Source organism: Chelmon rostratus, chromosome 10, assembly GCF_017976325.1.
Source record: "Chelmon rostratus isolate fCheRos1 chromosome 10, fCheRos1.pri, whole genome shotgun sequence".
Classification (NCBI taxonomy): domain Eukaryota; kingdom Metazoa; phylum Chordata; class Actinopteri; order Chaetodontiformes; family Chaetodontidae; genus Chelmon; species Chelmon rostratus.
The window spans coordinates 17572396-17599334 of record NC_055667.1 but is presented as its reverse complement, the minus strand read 5'-3'; the positions used below and the strand labels follow the sequence as shown (position 1 = coordinate 17599334).

Below are 26939 nucleotides of genomic sequence, written 5' to 3'. Positions count from 1 at the left end.
ACAATTTTTGATTAAGAGATGGAGACTTTAAAGCAATATTTGCTTATAAAACCAAAACTTGCTTGGGGAAACCTCGCTGTTCTGCATGGGGAAGTCATGTGGGAAAAGAGGAAAACAATTGCCACAGCATGCTTCCTCTATGACTATGATAGTATAAGAAGTATAAGAGGTAAGAACAGAAGAAGTCACACTGCGTGGACAGAGGGGAAAACCAGAGCGAGGGACGCGTGCAAATAGAGGACTGTGTTCATTTTCTCTTCCCCCACTGCAGCCGAGCTGAGCCACTGAGATTAATTGCTTATGATCAAATCAGCAGAAGCTGTGCAAATTAAAGAGCGGGCCCCTGCCCCACCCCTCCTCCCTTACCTCCACAACATCTCCCACCCACCCTCGAGCCAGACCGAGTGGACACTGCGTGTGACGAGCCCCGGCGCTTATTCAAGGCTACAAACGTGTCATTTCTTCTTTCCCCGGAGAGGGACACCGAGCTCGGAGAGGGCTCGAAATGGAGCAAGGGGTCGGTCAAATAGTGCAGGCATGCGCACACACACGCAGCACACACAGCCTCACACGGACGCACACACAGAGAGAGAGTCAGCGCCCTGAGCAGAACTACTGATATCTCACCCCCGCTTCTCAAAACTGCTCCTCTCCCAGCTCCTCTCTCCCTCTCTGACTCTCTCATTAAGAAGCCATTAGAGAGAAGGGCAGCGCGAGACCACATGACCCCTTCCTAACCCCTGTCACACACTCCTGCAAAGGAAAGGAGGAATAGGATGAGGGAGAGAGGGAAGGAGAGAAAGGGGTAAAAGATAAAACAGAGTCGGATGGCAAAAGGGGGGGGTGGAGAAACACGGGAATGATGAGGGATGGGGTAAAGGGGAAGAGTTGAGAGCATATGTAGGAGTTTGGGCAATGAGCAAAAAATTGAAAAAAGGGTGAGCAGCGAAAGATCAAACAAAAAACCCTACAGGGACAGATGAGCAGCAGGAATATCTGAAATTGTTTCTGAATTTAATTTTTCCTAAAATATCTGGCTATACAATGGCTGAATTCTAATGTCTTCCATTGAGCTTCTCGCAGTGAGACCACTTCCTGAAAATGACACATGTTTTGAGCGTGTGTCCGCACTGCAATGAGGTGGCATTATGTCAACGTACCGGCGGATCTTTTTCACTTATACAAAATTTTACGACTCGCTGATAGATGATTAGGAGTGCTATTTGCAGGGCACTCAGTGGAAGGATAGAGAGGAGGAAAACATGGTAGATAGAAGAGGTATGCATGAGTCAGAATGGAAGAGAGAGGTAGAGAGGCGTGTGATAACTATGCAGTGACTTTAGGAGAAGGGGATAATTTGGGAGTGGAGGGGAAGACGGCTAGGCTGCTTCCTTAGTCGGACACAGGAATGTGGAGCGGGCGGATCCCAGTGCGTGAGTGTGTTTCTATGTGTATGTGTGTGTTTGTGCCAGACAGGAATCCCTAACCCCCACAGACTCCGGCTCCACTTATCAAGGCCTGAACAGAGGGGTATGGAGAGGGAGAGGGTGGAGAGGGGGTCTGAGTGTCCTGCACTATCAAATCCACCTCTAACCCCCATCGCTCCCTTTCTCCTCTCCTGTGCAACACACACGCACGCACGCACGCACACACACACACACACACACACACACACACATCTGCACACAGAGAAACACACTAAACCTTGAGGCTGGATGTCTCTGAGGCCAGAGGAACTATGGGAAGGCCAAACAGTCTAACCACGAAAAGAAAAAAAAATGCCAGGGTCACAGACAATTACACCATATACACATGCAAACTGTCTCGCTATCTATCTCATATGCTTTCCCACACTCACACACACTCTTAGAACAAACTCTGAAACCCTCTGTAGTCTCAACAGGCGAATTACTGTTAATGATAATAAAAAACAGGGACTCCTGTTGTGGTACAGTCCCACCTGAAACAAGCCCACGGACCATTTTAGATTCAGAGATACTGAATTACGAAGGAGAGGGATGGGGGCAGAGGACAGGCAAAGGAGATCAAATGGATCAGCTGAAGTTATTCTTTGCATGCTGCTGCTGGTGCATGAGGGCAAAGAGAGCTGCAAAGAGAGAGGTGGAGGACAGTGGAAACAATGAGGAGTACGGGCAGGCAGGTGATCTGGGGCAAAGGGGTTGAAGGAGGAGGGGGTGCAGCGGGAACAAAGGAGAGTTTGGCCTCTTTTCGTAAAACTAGCGTCACGTCTACAGGCAGCGAGTGGGAGATATAGAGAGCTCAAGTCCTGGCTAGCTGCTGTTCCTCAACTCTGTCTCATCTGAAAAGGTGACACATGTTCCTGGGGTTAAGCTAAATGAGTGTCTGCTGCGATAAAAATTCAACTTAAACAATGCAAAACTTAAAAAACACAGCCTGCCAGTGTGCATATTTACACATAATCATAACCGTCTCCATCCTTCCTCGTCCTTAAATTTCTCTCTTTCTATGCTTTTGGAACGCATTTAAAAGATGCAAAAAATGATATTTTTGGCCACTTGGGGGCAGAGAAAACAAGTCGTAAACAAAACACAGACTTGGCTGCTCCTAAACACTCCACTTCACTTTCCAGCTAGTTGCTAACTTCGTCTGTAGCTTGGTGCTGAGCAGGTAGAGCACAGTGGGCTTTCACAGCTTTTTCGCTGCAAACAGCCGATGAGACACTGATGAGAGTGAACCAAAACAGCACGCTTGCAGGCAGGAAAACAACGAGCTGAAAGATGCTAAAAAGTTCCACAGAACTGATGGGAACTGCAGAGTCAGGTGATATTTCTATGGGAGTTCGTCACCGTGAGCGACCCCTTTCTCATGAAAGGACCTGGAACCTGGAAGTTCTGTTTTACACAAGCAAAGAAAGAGACACAGAAAGTCACAGATCCTACTGATGAGGAAGTGTAACCCACAGCCCTGCCTTTATTTGAAGCCCATGGACTCAACGCGAAACCAAAACACAATACTGTACTCGAGCGGGAGCCGTAGCTGCAGCGGACGAGATGAGTTAAAGCAGAAGTGACAGTGTGAATTGACGGGATGGAAAGGAAGGTCCAAACAGACAGAGGGAAGGAGGGATAGAGGAGAGAAGGAGGGGACAAATAGTTGTGAAGGACAGATAGTGGCTTCCAGGACTGTCTTCAACGCCTCTATAACTATCAAACCCAAAAAGAACCACACACACGTACACACAAACACACTTGTATGTACACAGCCCAAGCCATAATTGTCCCCTGTGGTGATTTTGGCCTCTCCCTCCTAGTTTCTCATTGCTGTTGGCCAACTCTTCTGTATCTTTAACACTTTCTTTTTTTCCCCTCCTTTCAAAAGGAGGAGGGGCGGTTTGTCACAAGAGAAGGAACGAGGGATGAAGGAGAGAGAGAGGTCTAAAGGAAGGAGGTGTGGAGGGGTGTGACGGCGGAAAGGGGGAATGAAGGGAAGGAGGGAAAAGGAGAGAATGAATGTGTAAGAGGAAGGGAGACTTTGCCCTCCAGCGGGAACACTCCCACGATTGTGTGTGTGTCTGTGTGTGTGTGTGTGTGTGTGTGTGTGCGCGCATGCACATGTGTGTGTGTGTTTGTGTGCGAGCTGCGTCTCGGCCAAACCGACACACCCACAGGCTGTAGACCTCTATATCCTGTTCGGGTTGTCCGTTTGTCCAAACATCATGCACCCCTCCTCCCCTCCCACCCCCTCCTCCTCTTCCTCGTCGCTCCCCTTTTCTAACTGGTCTGACGGGGGCAGAGGCCGCCGAGGGAGTGGGTACGGTAAACAGAACAAAGCCACCTTTCTAAAATAAACAGACTGGGAAAGAGGAACTTCAGGTTGACTGAAAATGAGAGAGAAAGACGGCCCAAATCCAGCCGTGGGTTTACTGTAAAGCCCCTTTTTTTCAACTCTTCACAAAAGTTACAGTTTCCACTTCTTCCTGTCAATCAGTCTGCCAGTGTGTATATCTGCCTCTCTTTCTCTCTCGCACACACACACACACTTTACTAGTCTCGATATCCCGGCTGCTTGCGCTCGACTAACTCTTGGTGAATGTTGGGCACAGTGTGACACATAAGCCACAGCGAGCAGTGCTGCCAGGCTCACAGCTACAGGGCCCATTACTGGCTATCAGATCACTGGAGGAGCGAAGAGAGCGGCATCCTAGCTCACATCACATCACATCTCCATCTTCTCATATCTCCAAAAGAGGAGCCTTGTCACGGCTCTCTCGTCGAAGAGGAGGAGGAGGAGGAGGCCTAGCTCAAATGTATTGGGGTTTTTTTTGTTTCAAGCAGATATTCCATGAAAAAATAGCTTGATTTTTGTGAGATCGGTTTAAAGCGGTGTGCAAGAAGTTTTGGGCTCCAGATCAGAGGCTCCTGGGCCGCTTTGGCTCGTCAACACTTAAAAGAAAGCTATGACTGCTTGGGACTGCCCGTCACAGGTTGCATATGTCGGCTGTTTGTAACCACTGCAAAGACTGAGTAATGTTTAGAGGCTTGAGGAGACTAAATAATCCAGTAAGTTAGATACAAAAAGGAAAGATAAAAATAAACATCATTTTGTGCATCCTTTCCTGTTAATCACCTCAGACTTATGTAGCGACTGGAGGTTTTCACACTGTGAGAGGCGGGGAATCTTTTTAAGCTGCTGATTGTCTGCACATCTCTGGGTACACTGCAGACAGGAACTGCTAGCAGCTAATTCAGCATACTTTTAATGGTGCCACCTTGCCAAAATGTAAACATACATAGGCAAGGAAACAGCGATAAACACGTAGCGCACAGCTAATTAACTGCCTCCTGTTTACAGCTCCCAAAGCATTGTGGGAACTGTAGTTGCAAAACTTGGTGCGTGATTATCCCAGAAATCAATAGGAGTGACAACTTTTTTCATGTTGCACTATGAATATTTTTGCATGTTTTGGTGTGTCAGACTTTTAAAATCTCCAATGCTTTCAGCAACAAATTTGGGAGAAAATGTAAACGCCCTGCTGGTGGTTCGATGACTGAATAACAGTGTTTGAGAGGCAAATTGTGTTTTGGAAATCAGTTTTAACCCAGATTTGGGTCTAATCGAACTCATTTTCAGAGACCAAAATTTTAGAATAAGACAAAACCATAAAGTTTGTTTTAGGAAGTGAGCAGGGAAGCAAAGGAAAATGATCCAAAGACCTTCAGGTATCATCAAGACTGAATTGCATTAGGATAAATAAGTGAGTTACAGAGGATCTATAGATGTGTGTGCATGTGTGTGATCTACAAAGTTAACCGCAATCATTCTTAACTCTGCACCGACATTTCAGGTCTGCGATGGGTTTGAAGTGTGTGCGTGTTGACGTTTGAGGGCGGGGATTTAGCTGTGGGGGTACTGCTGTGAATTTTCAACCACAGAAGCCTCCTGACCCACCTACCCCTGCACCGTGCCAACAGGACATCCTGTCAGGATGCATTCTGGGTAGTTTAATTCTTAGACCTGAGCGATCAATGCCAAGAGATGTGTGTGTGTGTGTGTGTGTGTGTGTGTGTGTAGACAGAGCTTAAACACATGCATCTTAAAGTGAAGTGTGGGATTGTGCTGTACACATATTTTACAGGACGTGTGCAGGTGTTATGAATGCAAGTGTTTATATACTTATGTGTAAGTTAGTGGGTGAGTGTGTACAGTACGTGTGTGGGCTGTGGCTGACTAAAGCACACACATGGGCCCAACCCAGGTGCACTCAGGGTGGGATGGCTAATCTTTAACCCCCCCCCCCCACCACCACACACACACATACACACTTCTCCTCCTCATCTCCGCCCAACAATTCTTCTCTGGCCTGTTCCAGGGGCAGGAGGCAGAGAGGTGGGGGGTGCTGACGTTCTGGAAAAGAGCCACGGTCAGGAGTGGGGAGGGGGCAGCTTCCTGTCCAAAATGGCTCTTTTAAAGCCAGATAATTATAAATAGAGCAGGTGTCAGTATTGAGAACTGAGAGGGAGAGAGAGAGTGCTGCGAGAGAAAAAGACAGACAGCAAGAGTGTGAAAAATTGTGTGAATGTGTGTGTGGTGTGATGGCGTGGTGGAGTAGGAGAAGGGGCTTTTAGCTGGTGGACTGCCCATAATGTCCAGCAGGATGTGAGGTCATATGACAAAGATGGCTGGTGGGCGGTGAGAAATGATTGGTTAGCATGGTGATAATGGAACTTTTTTTTAAATGTAGTAGGGACTGAGAAGGAGGCTGACATGAGACAGAAAGAGGAACAAAAAGGGGGAAAGAACAGCATTTTAGTCATTCCTCACTATTCCCAAACGGACAAAAAAGAGCATTCAACCTTCTACAACCGAGAGACCGGGGGGAAATGAGTGTGTGTGTGGCAGCAGGGCACAAAAAAGGGGAAGGAGAGGATGGAGGGAGCAGGGGAAACTGAGGGAGGTGGGGTGAGCAGGCCACAAAAGTCAATAGGGTGGGAGGAAAGGGCTGAAATCATCTGTGCAGTCAGAGGACAAAGAGGCAGAGCAAATAGGGGGTGGGGGAGACAGAGCGAGGCCTGGAGTACAAAGACAGTGAGAGACAGAACTGATAATAGACTGACTGTGGAAAAAGTGAGGAAGATGAACCAGGAGCCACAAAAAAAAGAGAGTGAAAGAGTGAAGAGAAGGGGGGAGGCCTCAACACGATGTAGTTATCTAACCCATAGCGTGTCAAGCGGCGAGCCACGAAGAAAGGGGTTAAAAATTAAGTCCACACAGTCTGAAATATTAAATCTATTTTGGTTTTTAATGAAGGAGGAGTGAATTAGGGAGGAAATATGAGAGTAGATTATAAAACCGACTGCGAGGAGTAGGGAGAGAAAAAAGTGGAGAGGTGTGCGAGGGGTGAGGGGGTTGAAATCTGTTCAGGTGTTTTAAATATTAAACCTATTTCAAGTTTAATGAAGTGCAAATACTATGGGGAGAGTCTTAACTGGAATACAGAGAGGAAGGGGGCGAAAGGGGGATCCGATTCATTATTTCAAGTGTTCACCTTTAGACTGCCGAGACTTGGGGAGATGAGCGCAGGGAGTGAGAGAGAGGGAAAAAAAAAGAGAGAGAAAGTTTATGCGGAAGTGCAAGCTAGAGGGCAGTTCTGCGAGGGGCCGGTCTGCGGGCCCCAGGTGAGTCCAGGAGGCGCCGGAGCTCCGGAGGATGAAGGTCTGAACTCAAACAAGCCAAAACATGAAGCGCGAAGCGCGGCGCTCCCGAGCTCGCTGAAATAAACAGGAAAAGGTTCGACGGAAAAATGATTTCACTTTTTTTTTTTTTTGTTTTTTGTGCGTGTCTGTGTGCATGCTTGCGTGCGTGTGTGTGTGAGTGTGTATTAGTGGTTGAGGAGGGGAACTCTGAGGCCACAGAGAGGAGAGGAAGAGAGTCAGATAAAGATGTTGGATTTCAAAAAAGATTCTCGATGTAATCAATGTGCAACAGCTAGAGGGAAATGGAAAGAACAGCCCACGTGTGATTGAACTGTTCACGTCTACATAATCAGATGCTCTAAGCTGTGTGTGTGTGTGTGCGTGTGCGTGTGTGTGTGAACATCACACCGGCCATGTACCGGATTGCCAAAATCCCCCAAGCTGCCACTAAAGGTCACCGTGGATGTGTGTGTGCGTGCGCGTGTGTGTTTTTAATACCAGCGGAAAAAAAACAAACAAAAAGTATTTCCAGTGCTGTTATTATGTGGGATAAAGATCAAGTTGGTGTTTGCCCCAAAGTATAAAGGAAGCAGGAAAGAAATCAATCGTTAGCTCATGTTTTCACCAGCTCGGGCTTCTTCTCGCTCTGAGGGTGGAGGTGCTGTGGAGCGAATGAGTTCTGGCTTCCAAAACGACATACCATTTGAAGAGGTGACACCTTCTTTCATAAAAGAAATACTAGCTGTGAATGTACAAACTTTACACAGCAGAGGGTGAGGCCTTTGTGGACAAAATTACACTTTTACAGAAATAGTCAATCATGACTTTCGTGTGGTTTTCCTTATATTTTGCCCTTCAGAAAAGACCTCCACATGACATGGCAGTTTAGAGGAGCATATTTTAGCAAGAACGCAACCAGACATAAGTTAATTAAATGAAGTTTTTAAACCTGTCTTAAGGTTATGGGATTTAGTCAGATCAGTTTATTGTTATGAAACATACGTCAGAAATTCCTGAAAAATCCTGAATCCTGAAAAATGGTTGTCGACTAATTTTCCGTTGATTGACTCAAGAGTTAATTTATTTTATTTTATTAAAAAAAGCTAGATGCTGGATTTTCAAAACACTCCGCCTTTGATTTGCAGACGCTTTTTAATCCAGGTCTGGAAGAAGCAGCGGGGGGGGCAAACTAAAAATAATTTCAGGTAATTATTTAAAGGTTTTCGACATAAGCAGGAGAGGCAGAGACTATTTTAAACCTCCCACCTCAAAAATCGTCACCTGTCATATGATATTGTGCAAAAAGAAATATATATATATGTATACGCACATGCCCAGATCGCTGCAATGCAAGCGGCGCTGATTTCTTTTTCCAAATTCACATGTGAGATTTCAAATATTTGTGTCAGCAGACGAGTTGAGCGGAAGAAAGAGTGAGATCAAGCGTTAGCGAGAGAGAGAAAAGGAAGTTGAGCGCTTAGTGGCCTCAATAATGACATCAAGTGAATGCAGCAGATGTTTGCAAGGGAAGGGGATCTAAAGAAAACAAATCCTAATTCCTGCAGCTGTTTATGTCAACACGGCCACACGGCATTTTCATGAAAACGCTTTGAAACAGCTCCGCGCTAATACACTGAGCCTTTACACAGCTATATATTATCCTTATATTACTGAATAATCCAGCGAAAATCCGAACTCAAGCATCCCCGTGCTGTATGTAACATGAGCATTTTCTAATAGTAAAGAGAGAGAGAGAGAGAGAGAGAGAGAGAGAGAGAGAGAGAGAGAGACAGAGAGAGTCGGCACTTCTCATCAATAAAGAATGAAGCAATTAAGATAATCTCAGGCTGAAGGTGCCCTTTTTCCTTTATACCTACCATATTCCTTCATGGAAACCAACAACTGGACTTCATGGGACAACAGCCCCGCCACACACACGCACACACACACACACACACTCATGCACGCGGTGACACAGCGTACAGTTCGCCTACCCACTAAGCATGAAGGATTTAGAGTTTCCCATCTTGACACGTCATAGTATTAAATGCACAGGTGTAACTAACGGCGCTAATGGCGGCTGTCTTCTCTTTAGGCGTGTCACATTCAGGGTCCTGACACCGTGCCTGCTGGATTACCGTCACGGCTAGGAGTGGTGTGAGATTTTCATAGTATGATAAAAGGAGTGAAAACGGAAGGTTTATTGTAATTTCACAAAGTGGTGTGTCCTGACAGATGTGACACCTGTAATGTTGTTTAATAACTATCAGTATCATAGACAAGCAAATGCATGTAGTATGATAACCGTCAATTTTCATACCTCAGTATACGGCTGCCAACGTAGTCTTGGTTTAATGGAACTGAGCCATTGTTAGCAGAGCCATCCTTAGTGTTATTAATTACACCGGTGCCTTTCCTGCTGTGACAAGCCAAAATGTCTGCAGCGAAAATGCTCCATTACTCGACGGGCACAGAATCAGTTGGTGGTTTTTGATAATCAATAAATCCTTTACGTGATTTATTATGCGAACATTGCCTTGTGTGCTACGTTGAAAATGGAATAATTCGCTTTTTGTTAGCTCGGGTGAACTTGTCCCACACACCAGTAGGAGTGGTGAAGGAACGAATGAATGAATGAATGTGTAATTACTTTGATGCATCTGATTGCCCAAAGAGGACAATAGCAGACCTGCCATCAAGGAAACAGTGCAGCGTGGGCCTGGTAATTTGGAGGGATAATCCAACAATCACGGTGATATTGTCAAGTTCCATCTTTGTTCATCGTACTTGCTCTTGTTAATTATCAAGTTAATTTTATTTTATGCGTTAGCTCGTGTTTCCAGTGTTTCATCACCAGACAGAAATCTTGACTTGTTGGCCAGAGATCCAAACTGTGTCACACGGAGCATGTGCCTCCCTGGCCTGTGTCGCAACATTGTGCAATGTTGCTATTAGAAACTTAAAATGGAACTGTAAATCACTTTCTAATGCCTTGGCCCTTCCATATGCCAGTACATCTGATTCAGATCTTCTACTGCAGGTGACAAAATCCAGACTTAAGGAGCCTTAAGACTTAAGCAGACAATAAGCCCATAGAGATCCTGTGTATTTTTGACTTGGTCAAAACCAATAAATAAAATAGAAATTCCTCACTTTAACAGCTTTTCACTGTAAGAACTTACCGGCACCACAATGATAGAAGTAGAAGAGCACTCCCACAACCAAAACATCACACCGCCCCCTGTGCAGTCTCCAATAACGCCCTCATTAAACCTGCTCAACAATCCCCCAAACCTTCGCTAAACACGCAGAAACCACCTCCTGCAAACTGACTCAACACACAACAGCGAAACACAACCTGCCTGTCATACACTACCACTCTTAAACGCCATCTAAGCCAACTGGTAACATGATATTTTACTTCTAAATGGCAAGGCGTGCCCTCTGAAGGACACCCAAATAGCCGATAACCTCGCGATGACTCCTGTTTCCTCCTTCCCCCTCTTTGAAGCTGGGATAAATGGTTGTCTTTTGGCTAACACCAGGAGAGTCTACACCGTCAGCAACACTAGACTTCCTCTAACCTTTAGGTGAGAAAACACCTCTCTGGGTAATGGCTGCTTCACCATAGCCAGACTAAAACTCGACCCTCTACCACAGTACGGAACCATGGAACTGGCCAATGGGCTTAATAGTGGCATTTACTATTGCGGGTGTATTGCATGTGTGTGTGTGTGTGTGTGTGAGAGAGAGACTGTGAAGCTCAGGACAAGATGTACTTAATTCACCATAATAAGGTCTTACTGCAGGTCACTAAATCTGGATCTTAGGACACTTATATCTAAGCAGACAAACCCTCTGAAGCCCATACGGATGCTCTGCCTTCTCCACCTTTTTTTTTTTTACGTCTGTTTTTCTTCTCTCTCTCATTACCCCACTCATCTTCCACTCTCTCTCTTTTCCCTCCTCTTGCCCTTTCCAGAAGGTCCTTCCCTTAAACCCCAGAGAGAGGGGGAGGAGCTTGGGATGGCGAGGACGCGCTGGTAATCCGTGCAGTGACCCAGGTCAATTCAATTATCCTGTTTTCTTTCGCTGCGCGACGCGTGTGCCCATTTCACAGCCAACTCCCTTAATGCGCCCAGGATTAGCTTCTCTTACTTTTAATGATCTACCTATCGACGCCTTGGGCCCACCAGTGCACACACACACACACATGCACAGAGACACACACATGCGCAAACACACACACACACGCCCACAGTTCAGTGTTTTTCATGTATTAGTTTTTCGTGTAAAGGAATTCACTAAACAATTCTGCAAGGCTGAGGATCAAGAGACGCTTTCTCAAAATAAATATGTGTGTGCTTGAGTGTGTTTGTGTTGTGTTTGCATTTGCTTGTTTATGTGGGAGTGTGTGTTACATAAACTGCAGCAAGAAGAGGATTGTATTATCCATCTGCATTTACCCAGGCTTCACCTCACACCTCCAAGATTTGAGATAATCATCTTAGGCCTAACACGTTAGCAGAGAAGCTCACTAATCTCAACCCGGAGGAGGAAAAGAGGTCATTTTATACTAGTAAACTGTGCGGATGGCTGACGTGTATTGAAATATCCATGCAGGATTCAAAGTATTAAGTGCATATGTACTGTAAAGCATCATGAACACTCTGTTGAACTTGAGTTCAACAAAAGTCAACAAAGCAGTTTGAGCACTTGCATGCAGCTGCAGCCCTACTGGTTAGAAAGCGTCTTTTTATAAGAGAAGCACAGACAAATTAGATTCTACTGTAGTTGAGTGTTAGACATCGCTCTCACCTAATTATCTAACCTAATCTTATTATCTCACCAGTCACTTACTAATTACATGACTGGATAACTAGCTAGATGCCAACATTACGAAACTGCAGCAACTCTGGGAAACTCTAAAGCCTCAAAGTCATCAAATCAGCACCGCAAAGCCCTTTCTAAGATAGAAGTGCAGATGTGCTTTCTTTTGGCCCGTGTCCATCCTTTCAATTTTCAGACGTCCGAGTTCCACCTGTTGTTGTGACACTAAACTAATGATCTAACCAACAAATCAACTATAAAGCCACGATTTAGACCTCAGAATGCATGGCTTGCTTTCATGAGATGACCCGAATCAACTGCACTGTCGGTTTTTGTCTCTATCAGATAAAAATACGCAGTAGCACTTTCCAAAGACGCAGGTTTGTCAGCCTTACCTGGGATTTCCTGTCCGTTGTAGTTCCATCCAGCCACAGCCAGCATGGAGGGCAGCGGAGATCCAGGCCTACTGTCCCTGTCTCTCTCCCTGTCCCGCTCTCTGTCCCAGTTCCTCTCGGCCTGCTGGGTAATATGTCTGACTGTGTCCTTGTTCTTCCTGTTCTTCCTCCGCCCTGACCCCGATAGGGGTTGCCAGGGCCCTTCTACACCTCCTCCAGCAGCCCCTCCAGCCCCTTGTTCCCCCTGGCTCTGGGCTGCCCCCCTGGGAGTGTCCCGGGGATGAGAGGAGGAGGCGGGGGACACCTGTTCCTCTTTGACTGTGACAGGCCTGTAGTCGTGCGGCCAGGCGGGCTGGGAGTCGTGGCAGGCTTCCTCCTGGCTTTCGTGGCTCTTGGGGGGCTCTTGGTCCTCCTTGCCATACGTGCTGCCTCCCTCGTGGCAGCTGGCGATTGCCGAGTCCCCAGAGGAGTTGGCTGGGCTGGTCCGGCGTGCCAGCCAAGGCGAGGTGCTGCGACCTGACATGATGGAGGCCAGGGCTTCAGAAGCCATGCCCACTATGCCTCCTCCTCCTCCTCCTCCTCCTCCTATGCCCGCTCCCACAACACCCCCTGCTCCTGGTATACCCACGCCTCCTCCGCCTCCTCCACCTCCACCTATGCCTGCAGCAGCAACAGCTCCCATCTCAAAGTCGGCCAGCTCGTCAGCCATCTCGGAGCGGATGCTGATATCCAGCGCGGCCTTGATGAAGCTGTGGCAGGCCTGGACAATGTCTGTCATCTGCAGGTAGCTGGCGGCTGACATGACCTCGATCACGTTCTTACTGGTGAGGGCGAGGTGCGCAGAGTACATGAAGTCCAGGATGGCTTTGAAGCCTGTCGCTGTGACGATGTCCAGGTGAGTGACAGTAGTCTGGTGGTGAGGCTCTGCCCCCTTTTTAACCTGAAAGAGTGTTCATATGAGAGTTTTCTTGTTTGTTCATCTCATGCAGGATAACACAACGTCATTGCTTTATCAGCGAGAAAACACACAGAAGAAAACTACAATAATCTGAGCTAAAACCAAGTACTTCACAGACTCCCTTGACCGTCTTACCAAGTGTAGCAGTCCCTTACCTGGCAGTAAAGAGTCTTGAAGTAGCGCGAGGAGCCCAGGAGGACGTTCTTATGGGCCTTGAAGATCTTTCCGTCCACAATGACACAGGCGTCGCAGAGGATGCCGTGCTGCCTCTGCTCATTGAGCTCTCTGAGGAGCTGACGGTAGTGAGAGGCGATCTCCATGTCCTCCTTCCTGTTGTTCATCTGTGTAGCTGAACAAAAGCCTCTCCTCCAAACGTCTGCTGGGAAACGACAGAAGGCATGCAAGACATTAACATCTCATCATGCAATATCAAAATATTGTACATATACATTATGTTGCACCATTAAAAGCAAAGTATGGAAATGTGAATGTGCAGCAGCAGAAAGATACGGCGCAGGGGCAATGAAATTTAAGCCATTTTGTCCATTTTTAGGAGAGAAAACAAGCTCTCTGGCAGCCTATTCAGCTATTTCACCTCCTCGTCCTTATATATATAGCTGATGGTCCTAACTATATTCAAACCCTTTGCTAAGAACGTTGGTTTTCTTTTTCATGCAAGGGGGGATAAAATAAGCAAATTTAGCTGAACCACTCCTTTAAAGATGAGCCAGGGTAAGGATATCTCAGTAATGACTGTGACATAAAAACAATGGCATCAATAGAAACCACATCTCAACCGCTGTAGTTTGATGTCTAAAAACAGCCCAGTAACAAATAGTCAAAAATCTCTGAGTTTAAACCGTGTCTGACAGGTTCATTTATGTGTGTGTGTGTGTGCGCGTATGTGAGACAGAGTGTGTGTGTGTAAGCTCATTAAAAATGTCAGTTAAAAAGCGTAACACTTTCACAAAACAGTTGAGAGGAAGAAAAACACCTCATTTAGTACAGACCACTTTACCATTAAATTTATCAATAAACACAGTCGCTGCACCGTGTTAGTTTTTTTTTTCGTCTCTCCTTCGACTGTGAATATTCAATCAACTGTCTAGTTAAGAAGAAATTCATTCTTGAACCCTCACCTCAGTGTTTCTGATCTTGCACAGTTCAGTCTAGGTTGTGAACACAAAGTTTTTCTCAAGACTACAGAGAAAAGAGCCTTAATGACAATTTGTGGAGCTGCTTAACTGTCAGCGGATGAAGATTCAACTTTTCAGCATTAATTGACAGGATTCGTGGTAGTGTGACAGAGACGCTGGCATGTTAACTCTTACAAAATAAAAGCCACAGAAAAGCTCAAGATTCCAATTTTTTTTTTTACAATCTGTAAGCCCATAAAGATTCTTCTGACTCGTGGGGTCACAATTATTGATCTAGTTGCTTGAGCGTGGATAAAAGATTATCGGCTATGCTTTTTTTTCTCTGGTGTGCGCAGGTTAGATGACATACAGGAGGTGCTTTAAGCCCACACAACGGAGGGGATGCAGGTGAAGGCCACAGAGAGAGCTGAGCAGAAGGAGACAAAGGGGGATGGGCGCATCGCTATGTTGAACCATTCAACAAAGCGGGCGGAAAAAACAAAGAGAAACTGCATAAGCCCTTGCAAACACAAATACGCACACACACACGCATGGAGGAAGACGAAGATGAACACACACACACACACACACACACACACACACACACACACACACACACACACTTAGGCAGTGCATTAGCCAGAGCATTAGCAGCCGCCGCTCCCGCTCTTGTCTTGGTGAGGGCTAAATCGCGGGGACGCAGAGTGTTACCAAACGCAGCAGTGATTTGTTTTGGGAACGCCACAGCTGTCAGCTCTCATGGGCCATTCTGAGAGATGACAGCTCGGGTTGGCCAAGGTGACAGCAGCGTTTGCTCGGGGGCCGGCACACTTCAGGTCATGTTTAGCAAAGCTCTGCTCAACCTGATGGCTTGTAAGATCAGATAAATCCACAGTGTCTCCCACGTCCACTTGGACAAACACACCTCCTATGAACAGCAGCGGACGAGCGGATGGAGTGACGGTGACAACTGCCGAAGCCTCTCTTTCTCAAGGAAAAAAAAAAAAGTCCTGGGTCTAATCAATGCGTGCCGAGCTCACAACCTTTCGCTCTGACTGGCGTTTCTCTTAGTCACAGAAATAAAGAATTGTGAGGACGAAAAAACTTGGATGTGAATACAGAATAACAGTGTCCCTCAGAGTCTCAAAAAGCAAGTTCTGATGCATGTGTTTTTATCCTCCAGCTCACACACTTGTTAGAAAAAAATCTATTGCCGTTCTAACCTTGAGATATTCTTTCCTTTCTGTGTTGCCCTGATGGAGGTATTGAGAGTATTCACCTTTCACCTTTGGAAACAAACCTCCTCCTCTCTCTGCTCTTCTTCTCTCAGGGCCACTGGCACATTCAATTGTATAGCCCGGTCTATAAGATAGGCTCCCTCTCAGAGCGGCACACACAACACAGAAGAAGTCATTTATTCACTGAGAAATACCTCAATACTCTGCTATTCCTCATTTTTTTTCAGCCAGTGTGGATGGTAAAATACAGGGTCACTGTATAGCAAACGTCGGTCAGCGCCATTTGAAACATGTCTCTAGCTAAGAGTCGGTGAAAGAAAGCCAGCTATACCAAATCAACAGCTGGAATGAGACCACCATTGCTCAAGTGTTGCATGGGTCAGGGTCCTCCACCTCTCCATTTCTATCTTTGTCACCATTCTTAAAGTTTCAGCATTAATGAGTAACAACGACAAGCACTCAAGCAAACAGGAAGCATGCTAATGCCAGCCACTGCACTGTGCCCTGCAACACAACAGGCAAATCTAAAACAGCAGGTTCACCCAAATGACAAAAAAAACAAACAAAAAAACAGATTTACCTTGAAACATGCAGATGGTTTTGCATTAAACATATCTGTCTCTGAGATTTCTGCCTCTACTCAAATACAGCACAGGCTAATGGAATTTGTGGTGCTCGCAGCATTGAGAATTTACATTTAAGACATTAAACAGCAGCATCTCTAAGAGAAAGTGTGCTTATTACTCCAGGTAATCCAAAGAAAGTGGTTCCAAACAAACTTCCATTCTCCTATTATCTCAAAATCTGGACAAATTAAACCAAAACCATCTTCATGGCTTTAGAAGTGAGTGAGAAAATAGTTATTTTCTTGTATTTTGGGTGAAAAATGCAGTAAAGCAAAAACCTTGACAATTTTCAGTTTTAAGAAATTCAAACAACCCAAAAAACAAAAAAAACAAAAACCAAAAAGAAGTGTGTGTGAATAGAGGAAGTCTGCTAACTGGGACTAAAGTTCATTAGTGCAACTTTTTACTGTGTGGTAATGCGTGTCCAAATACGAGCTAATGATAACGTCAGTGCTACTGCACTCTGATACCAGAGCGTAGTCAGGTTTCACTGCAAGCATGCGAGTTTGTGCGTTATGTGGCGTGAACGCCTGGCTGGGATCGCACCCAAAGACATGTTAAATGGTGCCTCAAATTTAACAAAAACAATGATCAGTAGAGGGCAAAACAACAGCAAAGGACTGGGAGAAAGAGAGGGAGAGGTCTAATCAGATTTATTGCTTCAACAGACTCAGAGACATACTGAGTTAGCAGTTAGGCAGAGAAGAGAGGAACTTTAATGGAGTGCGCTTTGACCTCTAAACTCTTTGCTTGCCTAATTGGTTTGTTTAATTTCAGCATGTCCAATTCCCTCCAGTCAAAGACCCCTTTTCCAGAGGAACCAATCCCAACGCTCCCCTTCCTACAGTACATAAACACACACATAAACCTCTCCAGTGCTCATCCTGGCTTTTCATTACTTCAGAGAGCTACTCCATCCTTCCCCATGAGCTTAGACCATCAACGGGACCAAAAGCCGCTCCCTCTGCCGTGTAAGAACAGCCTTGATTTATAGAACACGTTTTTTCCAAATATACACTTGACACAAGATGGGAAAGTAAGATAAAATGAACTTGTCAGACAATCAAGTAAAGAGGGAGAGGCAGAGACTTTTGTGTCTCATCCAAAGCATTAGCAGTCTCACCAAGGCTACAGAAACTAAAGCCTGCTTTCAGGATGTCACAGAGCAGAAAAAAGCTTTTCATCCCCTCTATGAAATTTCACCACAAAAAAAAAAAAAAAATGAGTTAAAAAAAAAGCAAGGAAAAAGTCATCAGGAGGCAGGCTGACAGTCTGTGAGCGCTTATTTGTGGTCAGAGACGATTGTTTCAGTAAAGCATGCCACCAGAGCTCCAAGTCCCTGTCACCCTTCTGAGGCCAAATCAAAAGTGAATGTCCTCCTTAACTCCCCCTCCCTCCCCCCCTTCCCGCACACAAAAAAACACACACGATCAAGAGCCCCGTTTCCCTCATAACACACACACACACACATATCCAGTCGTCGCGCCCAAATACACAAACACGTGCAAGGACTAAAAACACACACGTTCACATGCTTAGCACAGCCGTCATGGCATCACACCCGGTTTGTCCTGGTCACATCAAAGCAAAGTCACTTTAGGCCCCAGCCAGACGACTAAAGAGATGAGACGTGTGATGGAGTGAGAGAATGGGGCTTCCTCCTTCTTGTGTTTCTCTTAATGCAGCCTGTCCCTCCGAGCCACTTGTCTGCCTCCTTGACCGCACAGGACCGTGGGGAGACAGAGCGCAAGGTCCTTCTGGATCAAAGGCAGGGCCATACTTTGTTTGTATGGGGGTTTAACGGGCGGCTGATTTCACGAGGTGCTCAGATATCACTCGACGTTACAGATGTTACAGCACGAGAAATATCTGCACACAGGGTGTAAATACATGATAACACAACATATTTTAGCAAATAAAACTCACCTGAAGCCCACTTTTTCTTTGGCAAACCATGTCTGTTGATTCACTCCTAATTAACACTCTTGTAGGTACAAGGTTGCTACAGGTTCCTGCATGTGTGTTGGCACTATCCAAGCAGTTTCATACTCTTGCAGTTCTATTTATTTATTTTCAGTTGGTCAGGGCGAATTATCATTTAGAGGCCAGTGTGCGGCATGCGAAATTGCCACCCTCAGCTAATCACTCTACATTCAAATTACGGCCCTCTGCTCGACAAATGTAACAGTTGTGCTCATTATTTGATAAAATGACTTTGGTTGGACGAGCATGTTAAACTGAAGGAAGACAGTGTTCGCAGAGCCTCTCGTCTGAGTGGTGAAATAAATAAATAACACCCATTCATATATAAAGAGAAAAAGAAAAAACATTTGACGTGCAGACTGAACTGCTAACAAACGTTTAGTTCAAAAAACACCAAAGCATATGAGCATTTTTGGTCAATTTAAGACCATTAACAACAATTTTGTGTCCTTTTTTTTATCAATAAGGTCTAATCTTATGCCTAAGTGAAAGGGGTAGTAATAGATAATCATCACCTGTCGTTAGCCTCAGCTCTGCAGATGTTCTAGCATCTTTCAGCTAATTGTTTTGGTTTTTGTGGCCACAACTTCACTGCTGCTCTCATTAGAGTTGTTTTTAGCAGCAGCAGCCTTTCGGCAAACATAGTTTTGATACCGACAGTTTGCTACCTGCTCAGCACCAAACGGCAGGGTGTCACAGTTAGGACAAGCTAGTGAGCAAGGGAGCATTTAGCTAAAGAGCAGATATTTTTCTCAGGAGTTGGTGGAGAACAAACCTGAGCAGACATGGATGTAAAGTGCTAAGAGTAAATACTGGGCGTACATATGCATGGAGGCCAGAAACACACAAGGAACATGAATGCTAATGTTGCACCAAATCTGCTGGATGTGCAAATTAGTGCAACTCATTGACCCCATCAGCTTTTTGATGATGATTATATGCTAATGTTATTTTTGCAGATTGTTAGGCTGCAAAAATAAATTAAAGGAGATTTGATTTAACAGCAAAAACGAATAAAATAAAACAACTGTGTTGCAGTAACAGCATTTTGTTCAACACATATTAAGCTACAGTTTGTCAGTTGACTGTACTGCTGTGCAGAGTCTGATTCACCTAAGCACAGAGCTGCAATAGATCTCCAATCTTCATGTACCAACACATTATCAGTTCATCTCGTTTCTACCTTTAAGGATCCTCCATTAGCAGTAAATTCCCTCCTTTTCACATCCCTCCTGTAATCTCGGCTCTGTCGTTGAGAATCAGCAGGGAGGACATGTTAAAACTGTCCACAGATTGAAGAAGTGAATGGATGGGAAGGGGAAGGAGGAGGGAAAAGCGAGCCAGGATACAGTAGCCAAGAGTAGGCATTTATGTTGTCAACCGTCCCAGCTTCATGCCTCAGCTACAACATTTTATCAGTTAAGCTAGAAGTAAAACACGTTCCTTTTTGCATATTTTCTAGTGGTGACTTGCACCAGCACACTGCTCAGTGATAGCAGGCAGTTTCTGTGGAAAAGGCAAACAGGTTGGCCCGTCTGCACTGAATGAATTATATATTATGTAAAGCTTTCAAAACAAAGTGAAATAAACGATGTTAGCCTAGAGAAAAAGATATTAAGAGAATCTCTGACATGATATGGTAATATGTATGAAAAATTAAAAAGGTACAGGAAGAAAGAATTGGTTTGCTTGCAAGTGCACTTTTCCCATATAATGAAAGAAAATACTGGAAAAAAAAAAGAAAAAGGCAGCATGCATAAGTGGAATTAAAATGAAATTCAGCTAGACAATGGAGGCACTGTTCTTCGAACACATGATTGAGGACAGCCATTCCTTCCCAGAGTAAAATCTACGAGTTCCTCTACTTAAATAAAATGAAAGTTGTATTAGATTAAATTTTCCAAATCCACAACAAAATCCTGAGCGTATGACGATTTGCAAATATGAGGCCCGTGAAAGGTCATAGTGAACATGGAGCGAGGTCACACAGCGGAGAGGAACGGCGAGAAAAGAGGAAAAAGGCAAAGAGCCGAAGAACGGGGGGGAGAGATAAAGACCAGTGAGAAACAGAGAGAAAAGAGATGGAGCAGAATCGCAGAGACGGCGAGGCTGGAAAGATAGAGACAGAAGATAGAAAGAGGGGGAGACAGGAAGAGAGGGGAGAGTGACTCAGGCAGCCAATATTTTTTAAACAGCTTTGCTTCCACTCAACTGGGCATCAAGGCCATTATCCCGGGGTTAATCCCCAATCCGACGGAGCTGGCAGCCTTCCGGGACAAGCCAGGGTGGCAGCCCATCAACAAGGCAGGCAGGGACGAAAATAACACACACACACTCACACATGTGCACTTGACACACAGGCACACACACAGACAGGCATGCAAGCTGCAATTAGAAAGAAATAACACAACAAAGCTATTAGCAGCGAGAGGCTTGTTCTTAGCTTCTTTGTCCTCACTGCTCATGTTTGTCTCTCACTTTATCTCTGACTTCTTTATGTCTCACTGCATGCGCTCTTGTTGCCAGTTTCCCTTGTTTCTTTTATCACACGCCCTCCATCTGTCCACCTTTATTTTCTCCACCTTCCCCACCAGCCCAACTCGTGCCACATTCTGCACCTCCACCTCGATCTCCCTTTTTCCGTCCGCTCTCTGTTTCTTTGGCCGGCGTCCAAGGAGTCAAGGTGGAGGAAGAGATTGACTCAAAGAAGGATAGCCATGTCATGTGGAGAGGGACCAAAGAGGATCCAGGAGGCTTAGGGAGACTTAGTGCTACTCGCTTCATCCCTTGCTCCCCCACTCCTCCCTCCTCCTTAGTCCCCTTCTACACACACCACCCAAAAACAATACCTAGACCCTCCACATCCACACCTGAATACCTCCATGCTGCTCATCACGCTTTCGGCACATTCAGCGCGCCTGCCAAAATACCTGCCCCCATAAGCCTCCGGTCCAGCTTACGACACGAATGTGTAAAGTCCAGCAGATCAAGCTCTTCTCCACCACCTTGTCCTCTCACCTTCAGCCACACAGGTGTTAAGCCTTGAGTGATCTTATGGAAATCCAGCCATAGTAAGGATGGACTGGGATCATCCCAGAATGACCGGAAAAGAGGTGTGACTCGAAGATGTAGATGTTGGTGCCAGCTTCACCTTAAGTTCCTCCAATGACCCACAAAGTGTCAGCGACACTATTTGACATATCAAGAGCTTCAAAAAAAAAAAAAAAAAGGGGGAGAAATGCCATCTACCTATCTCTCTGTTTGTCTTTTTTCTGTCTTGTCCTTTACACTTGTGCATGCGTGTGTGTATGTGTGTGCAGTTTCTGGGCTATCTTTCTCTCTAGGCCCCTAAGCCTGCTATGTCTCCCATGGTAACTCCCTGACTGACGACCCGGGGCTTAGCCTAAATTCTCTCTCTATTAAAAGCTGTGAAATGCAAATAATGAAACATCTCATTACCACTGTCGGAGAACCCAAAATGAAAGGAGGGGGAGAGCAGGAGGGAGGAGCGGAGGGGGGGCGGATGAGGACGACGGTAAGAACGAAGCGGCAGGAGAAAGAGGGCTACACGGGAGGGAGGGAGCTAGAGGAGGAAAGGTGAGAGGACAGGGAGAAACAGAGAAGGAGAGCCGGAAAATAAAAGAGTGGAGAGGATGTAGAGGATGGGAGAAGAAAAGGGAAGGGAGGATGTGAAGGGCAGAGAGGGGGCAGGAGGTGAGGGGATGGGAACAGATAGCCAGACAGCGAGCCTTTTGTTTGACATGTGTTGCCGTTAACATAGAGAGTAGCCAGGATTGGCCACCTATGCAAACTCGGGTGGAGGCTTGACAGACTGAGCTGTGAGTTAGGAGGTGTCATTCAAATGTGACCGGCACTGGAGTGTCCCGCTTATCTACAGACCATCAGTCTGCAGCTTTTCAATGCAGGTGTAGTGTAATCACAAGCAAAGAGCCCAAAAAGAATATTTGCTTGGTGCACATATACGCATGTGTGTTGATTGATAATTTTATTATGCCCAAAGAGGATTATTAGTTACCGGGCTTTACTTTTTATCTTCACAGCGCTATCATTAATCACCCCAGATCGGCTAAACAAAAATGCATGACAGTGCTTTCCCATAATTACTCAGGTTTAAGTATAATTCTGAGGGAGGAAAGGGCTTCTTTGAAAAACATATCTGAGTGGTACAGGGAAGTGAAATCACCTACAGGAAGTGCCTGTATTTGGTTCTGTCGGTGGGAGGAGATTGGTAATGGTAGAGGTGGAAGACAGTGTGTGTGGAGGGGGGGGGGGGGGTCATGTGACAGTAACCACATCACCTTGTGTGGTCTCCTGGAGCAAAACCCAGCTTCATCACTGTGACACTTTGGTGACTCCTCTGCTGATGTACAAACTCCTGATATCATGAGGGAATTCATGGAGGGTGGAGCTTTAAGGTGCAATGTTGTCTAATAGCAGGATTAGTTGGAGATTTCTGGGAACTCTGTGTTGTGTAAGGGTTTTTTCAGGTCACAGATGCATCCTTTTTAATCAGGGTTATTAACGTAAAAACTACTAATACGCTGCCGCCTTCACTCTTCTGGGAAGGTTCTCCACAAGTCCCAAAGGTGTAAAGCGGGGTTGAGTTCAGGGCTCCGTGACGGCCAGTCAAGTTCAACCACATCAAACTCAGAACTGGAATTACCGCCTCACAATTACATGCCTCCACCAACCAAGTTGCTCTTTACATCCATGTCTGTCCAGAGTCATTCATGTAGTCAAGAGTTTGAAGGAATTTAATTTTGCTTATGTATGATTCCAGTGAGGAACATGCTGTCTTCACTTAGAGACTATTTTTACAGAGGAGTACAGAGGACTGATGGAGAGCTTCATCACATGGTGCAACGACAATCACCTGAGGCTCGATATCAGCAAAACCAATGAGCTTGTGGTGGACTACTTTTTACGACCTGTGTGAATGATAGGCTTGAGCCTTGCTCTTGTGAGTCTTTGTGGTGTGTCCTCCTCCAGCTCTCGGTGGTGGAGGGGAGGTGGTGTGGCTCTGGTCTGCTTGGTGACACTTGTCCTCCCAGATCCATTCTCCATTAACTGTATTTTTGCAACATCTATTGCACGTCTGTCCGTCCTGGGAGAGGGATCCCTCCCCCTTCTGAAGCTTCCTCCATGTTGCTCATTAATGGGAGTTGTTCCTCATCCTCTATCCTCAGGGTCTAAGAATAGATGATGCTGTTTGCTGTGCAGATTGTGAAGTTCCTGGAGGCAAGTTTTTGATTTGTAATATAAGGATATACTGTATCAATAAAATTGATTTGACTTTACCTTGTTAAGCTTTATTGTTCTTGTTTGGCTGTATGACTACTAGTGTGTAAGTTTACCCAGAGTAAAGATTTCTCGTATGTGTTCACATATTTGGCCAATAAAGCTGATTCTGATGGGAGAACACAAAGTTAGCCATGACAGTAGACAATGCTTCAAATATGGATGCTGCTGCAAAGAAGCTACAAATTATAAAATGTGGATTCACAGATAACTTCAGAAGATCTATACAATCGCCACAGTATGAAGGCGGACACCCAAGAGTAGAGTCACCAATTCAGTATCTGAACAAATGTGAAAAATGGTCACAATCTCCCCTTCTGTTCTTAGAGTTACAGTAAAGCTGACCTTTGACCTTTTGGATTTAAATCATCATCACTTCATTGTTTTATCCTATGAGACATCCGTGTGAAATTTTGAGTCACGGCCAAAACATGTATTGTGAGGTCACAGTGACCGTCAAAGTCGAAATTTGTGTCAAATCTGAAGAAATTCTCAAAAGGTGTTCCTGAGATATCACGTTCACAAGAATGGGACAGAAGAAGAACCCCAAAAATATCACAGCTCCGGCCACGGCTGTCGCCAGCTCAGAGACATCAAGACATCTCTTTGTCATGCCGAAACAGTCTAAAAATTGTTGCCACGAAATCAGAAGCATGCTAGTGTCTAACATATCGAGGTAGACTGAAGATTTCTCAAAACTGGAATGAAGCAACCTCACCCTTAACATGACAGCAGCAAAGTAACGGTTCACACAGGGCCGTCCACATAATTTTGGCCATTTAGCATATTTGAGTTCTTCACATTTTTCCATGAAATAAAGGATTATAACTCACGTTTGGGTGAGCTCTGGGTGTGGGCACACCCAAAATGTGTGATCATCTGACCGCTCATGTTCTTTATACTGAGACGCTACAAAATTAAAACAAAAAACCCCCAAGAATTTTCTGTAATTGTCCCTTCTAGTTGACTTGTACATCCCTTTGCCTTTTCTCATCCAGTCTCACTCCATTTTTGTCATTTGGAGAATCTCAGTTGTGTTTTGAAAAGCACCAAATGGCTTTGTGGCTTAAGTGACGATGACAATATAATGCTATGGAGTGTCTTGAAACTCACATTTAACACCCACCCCGATCTCTATCTCAGCCAGCGAGCCACTCAGTGTGCGTGTGCGTGGTTGTCGAGACCCTTCTATAGGTCTCAACACAAAACCTGTCATAGCGAAAAAGCAACCTGTCACGACTCAGCTAGACACGACTGTACATGACTGTACCACACAGAACACAGGCAGCCTGTTCCCAAACAGTTAAAACAGCCACTGCAGCCACCAGCCACAAAGGTCTCAGATAAAAAACACACACATGCATACAGCAAATGAGCGGTATGGAGGAAATGAAACGAAGGGTCACCCGAGAAAGAAGATGTAAAAAAAAAACCCTAAAGGAGTAAATGTCCGAGGGCTAAAAGCTAATAGCTGTTTGTTAAAACGTGTGGTTTTTGAATGCACAAGCGAGTGACTGAACGACGGTGACTCACTGCTGGTGGCCAGTCGCTATCTGGTGCCGAGGCGGCTGTCCAGAGAGCGTCTTTGTGTGTGTGAGGGTAACTTGGTGTGACTGTCGCTCTGTCAGACGGCAAACAGAGGCATCTTTCTCAAATCCACACTGGGCCGCGGCTTACAATGAGCTCACGCGAAGAGGGGAGCAAAAAAGCCGCAGATTAAGTGTGTACTTGCAAGGACAACAGGCACACCCTCCATCCCCCCCGAGCAAATATTAAAAGAGACTTCACTCCCAGCTAATCTAATTCACAAACACTCCAGAGCACGCGCAAACAGGGAAAACACATAATTTTACTATATTAACCTAGCCCTCAACATGCAACACTCACTAATAACTTACTAACATTCCCACAGCCTGCCGTAAAACAACTGAGCAGCACAGTGATTTACATATAGATAGAGAGAGTGTTTATAAAAACACATTTGTATATAATAGCCTGAGGCTGCATTGTCACTCATCAAGCTGATCAAAAAGCAGCTACTATACAACACTGATGAATCTCTGAGCGCTTTTGCGAATCTGTCCTTCAACAGCGTAAAAAAAAAAAAAAGGAGGTGAGATAAAGGGAGAGAAATCAAGGGGAGAGGAGAGGAGCATCTAAATATAGAGAGACTCACATTTTGGAGTCAGAAAAGAGACAGTGAAGGGTAAGAAAGAGGGAGGGAGGGAGACGGGCGATGCAAGAAGAAGAAAAGAGGGAGAGGAAAAGTGAACAGGGATGGGGAACAAATAAGAACAGAGATTGAAGAAATGCAGCGTTGAAGCAGAAAAAGAAGAATAGAAGATAGAAGTAGCATCGGCGCAGCTCCCGATCAATGGCTGCAGAGCCTCGGTGGGTTTCTCATCTACTGTATGGTTTGCTCCGTGGACAACTGGACATGAAGGACACTCAATTTTGTCTGCGAGACTTGAGAGTTCAATACGGCGCACAGTGTATCACCACAGACGTTTATCAATACGTGGCGTCGATAGTGAGGGTCTGCCCCTTCAGTGATCTTTTCAGCTGTTTCAACACAGGCTGGCTGCCGGCCCTCTGCTGAGTAAATTCTACTTGTAATCAGTGAAGATGCAAAATCATTGAAGTTCTTTGTCTTCTTTGTTTCTGTGCCGCGATTGGCCGTTCAGGGAGGAATCGCACCAGTTCACTGTGTCTCCTGAAGCCAGCGATATATAAAAAAAGATGTCAGATTTCAAGTCGGGATTCAATTTCTTTTTGCTGAAATGTAATTGCTTTAAGTGGAAACAGACAACTTTTCACCCCCTCCCTCCCTCCCTCCCCCCAGCGTTTCCAAGTGGTATTATTGTTGGCGCCGCTGTCGCAAAGACAACCGGATTGCTTTCCGTTTCCCTCAGAGCCTACAACGCAGGATTTGATTCCAAATTTCCGTGAAGAAACGATCAGCGCCACTTTGGAAATAAGAGAGAGGAAAGAAGCATGTTCAGTGAGGTGAAGTGAAATTGTCATAATTTTATATGAGTGAAAACACAGCGTGAGTGTTTGCTTTGCTGAAAAAAAAAAGTTGGCGTTGGGGTGGAGGGGGGATTAGATGGAACCATTGGGAAAAAACGCGCAGGTTCATTCATTCATTTTGTCTGAATGGAGACAGAAAAACAGAAATTCTTTCGCTTTTTTTGAGAAAAGGTAACTGGGCATGTTATTTTATGTTTTTACAAAACGAAACAGCAGAGATGGTGATAGCATATTTTCTGTCCGTACAAG

The 26939-nt window shown here is 45.3% G+C and overlaps 1 protein-coding gene across 4 annotated transcripts in view; it reads right to left on the bottom strand.

Moving 5' to 3' along the window:
• The window catches only part of zbtb46 (zinc finger and BTB domain containing 46), a 61447-nt gene that overhangs the window by 25836 nt on the left and 8672 nt on the right, over positions 1-26939 (bottom strand). For 2 of the 4 annotated variants that reach the window (XM_041945901.1, XM_041945898.1), the window contains exons 2-3: positions 13514-13737; positions 12401-13340 (exon numbers count right to left, since the gene is read on the bottom strand). In XM_041945901.1, the coding sequence (XP_041801835.1) occupies positions 12401-13340; positions 13514-13699 (1126 nt within the window). In that variant the 5' untranslated portion in view covers positions 13700-13737. Of the gene's footprint in view, positions 1-12400; positions 13341-13513; positions 13738-19524; positions 19625-26939 lie in introns of those variants that run through there. The other 2 variants (XM_041945900.1, XM_041945899.1) reach the window with 2 other exon arrangements.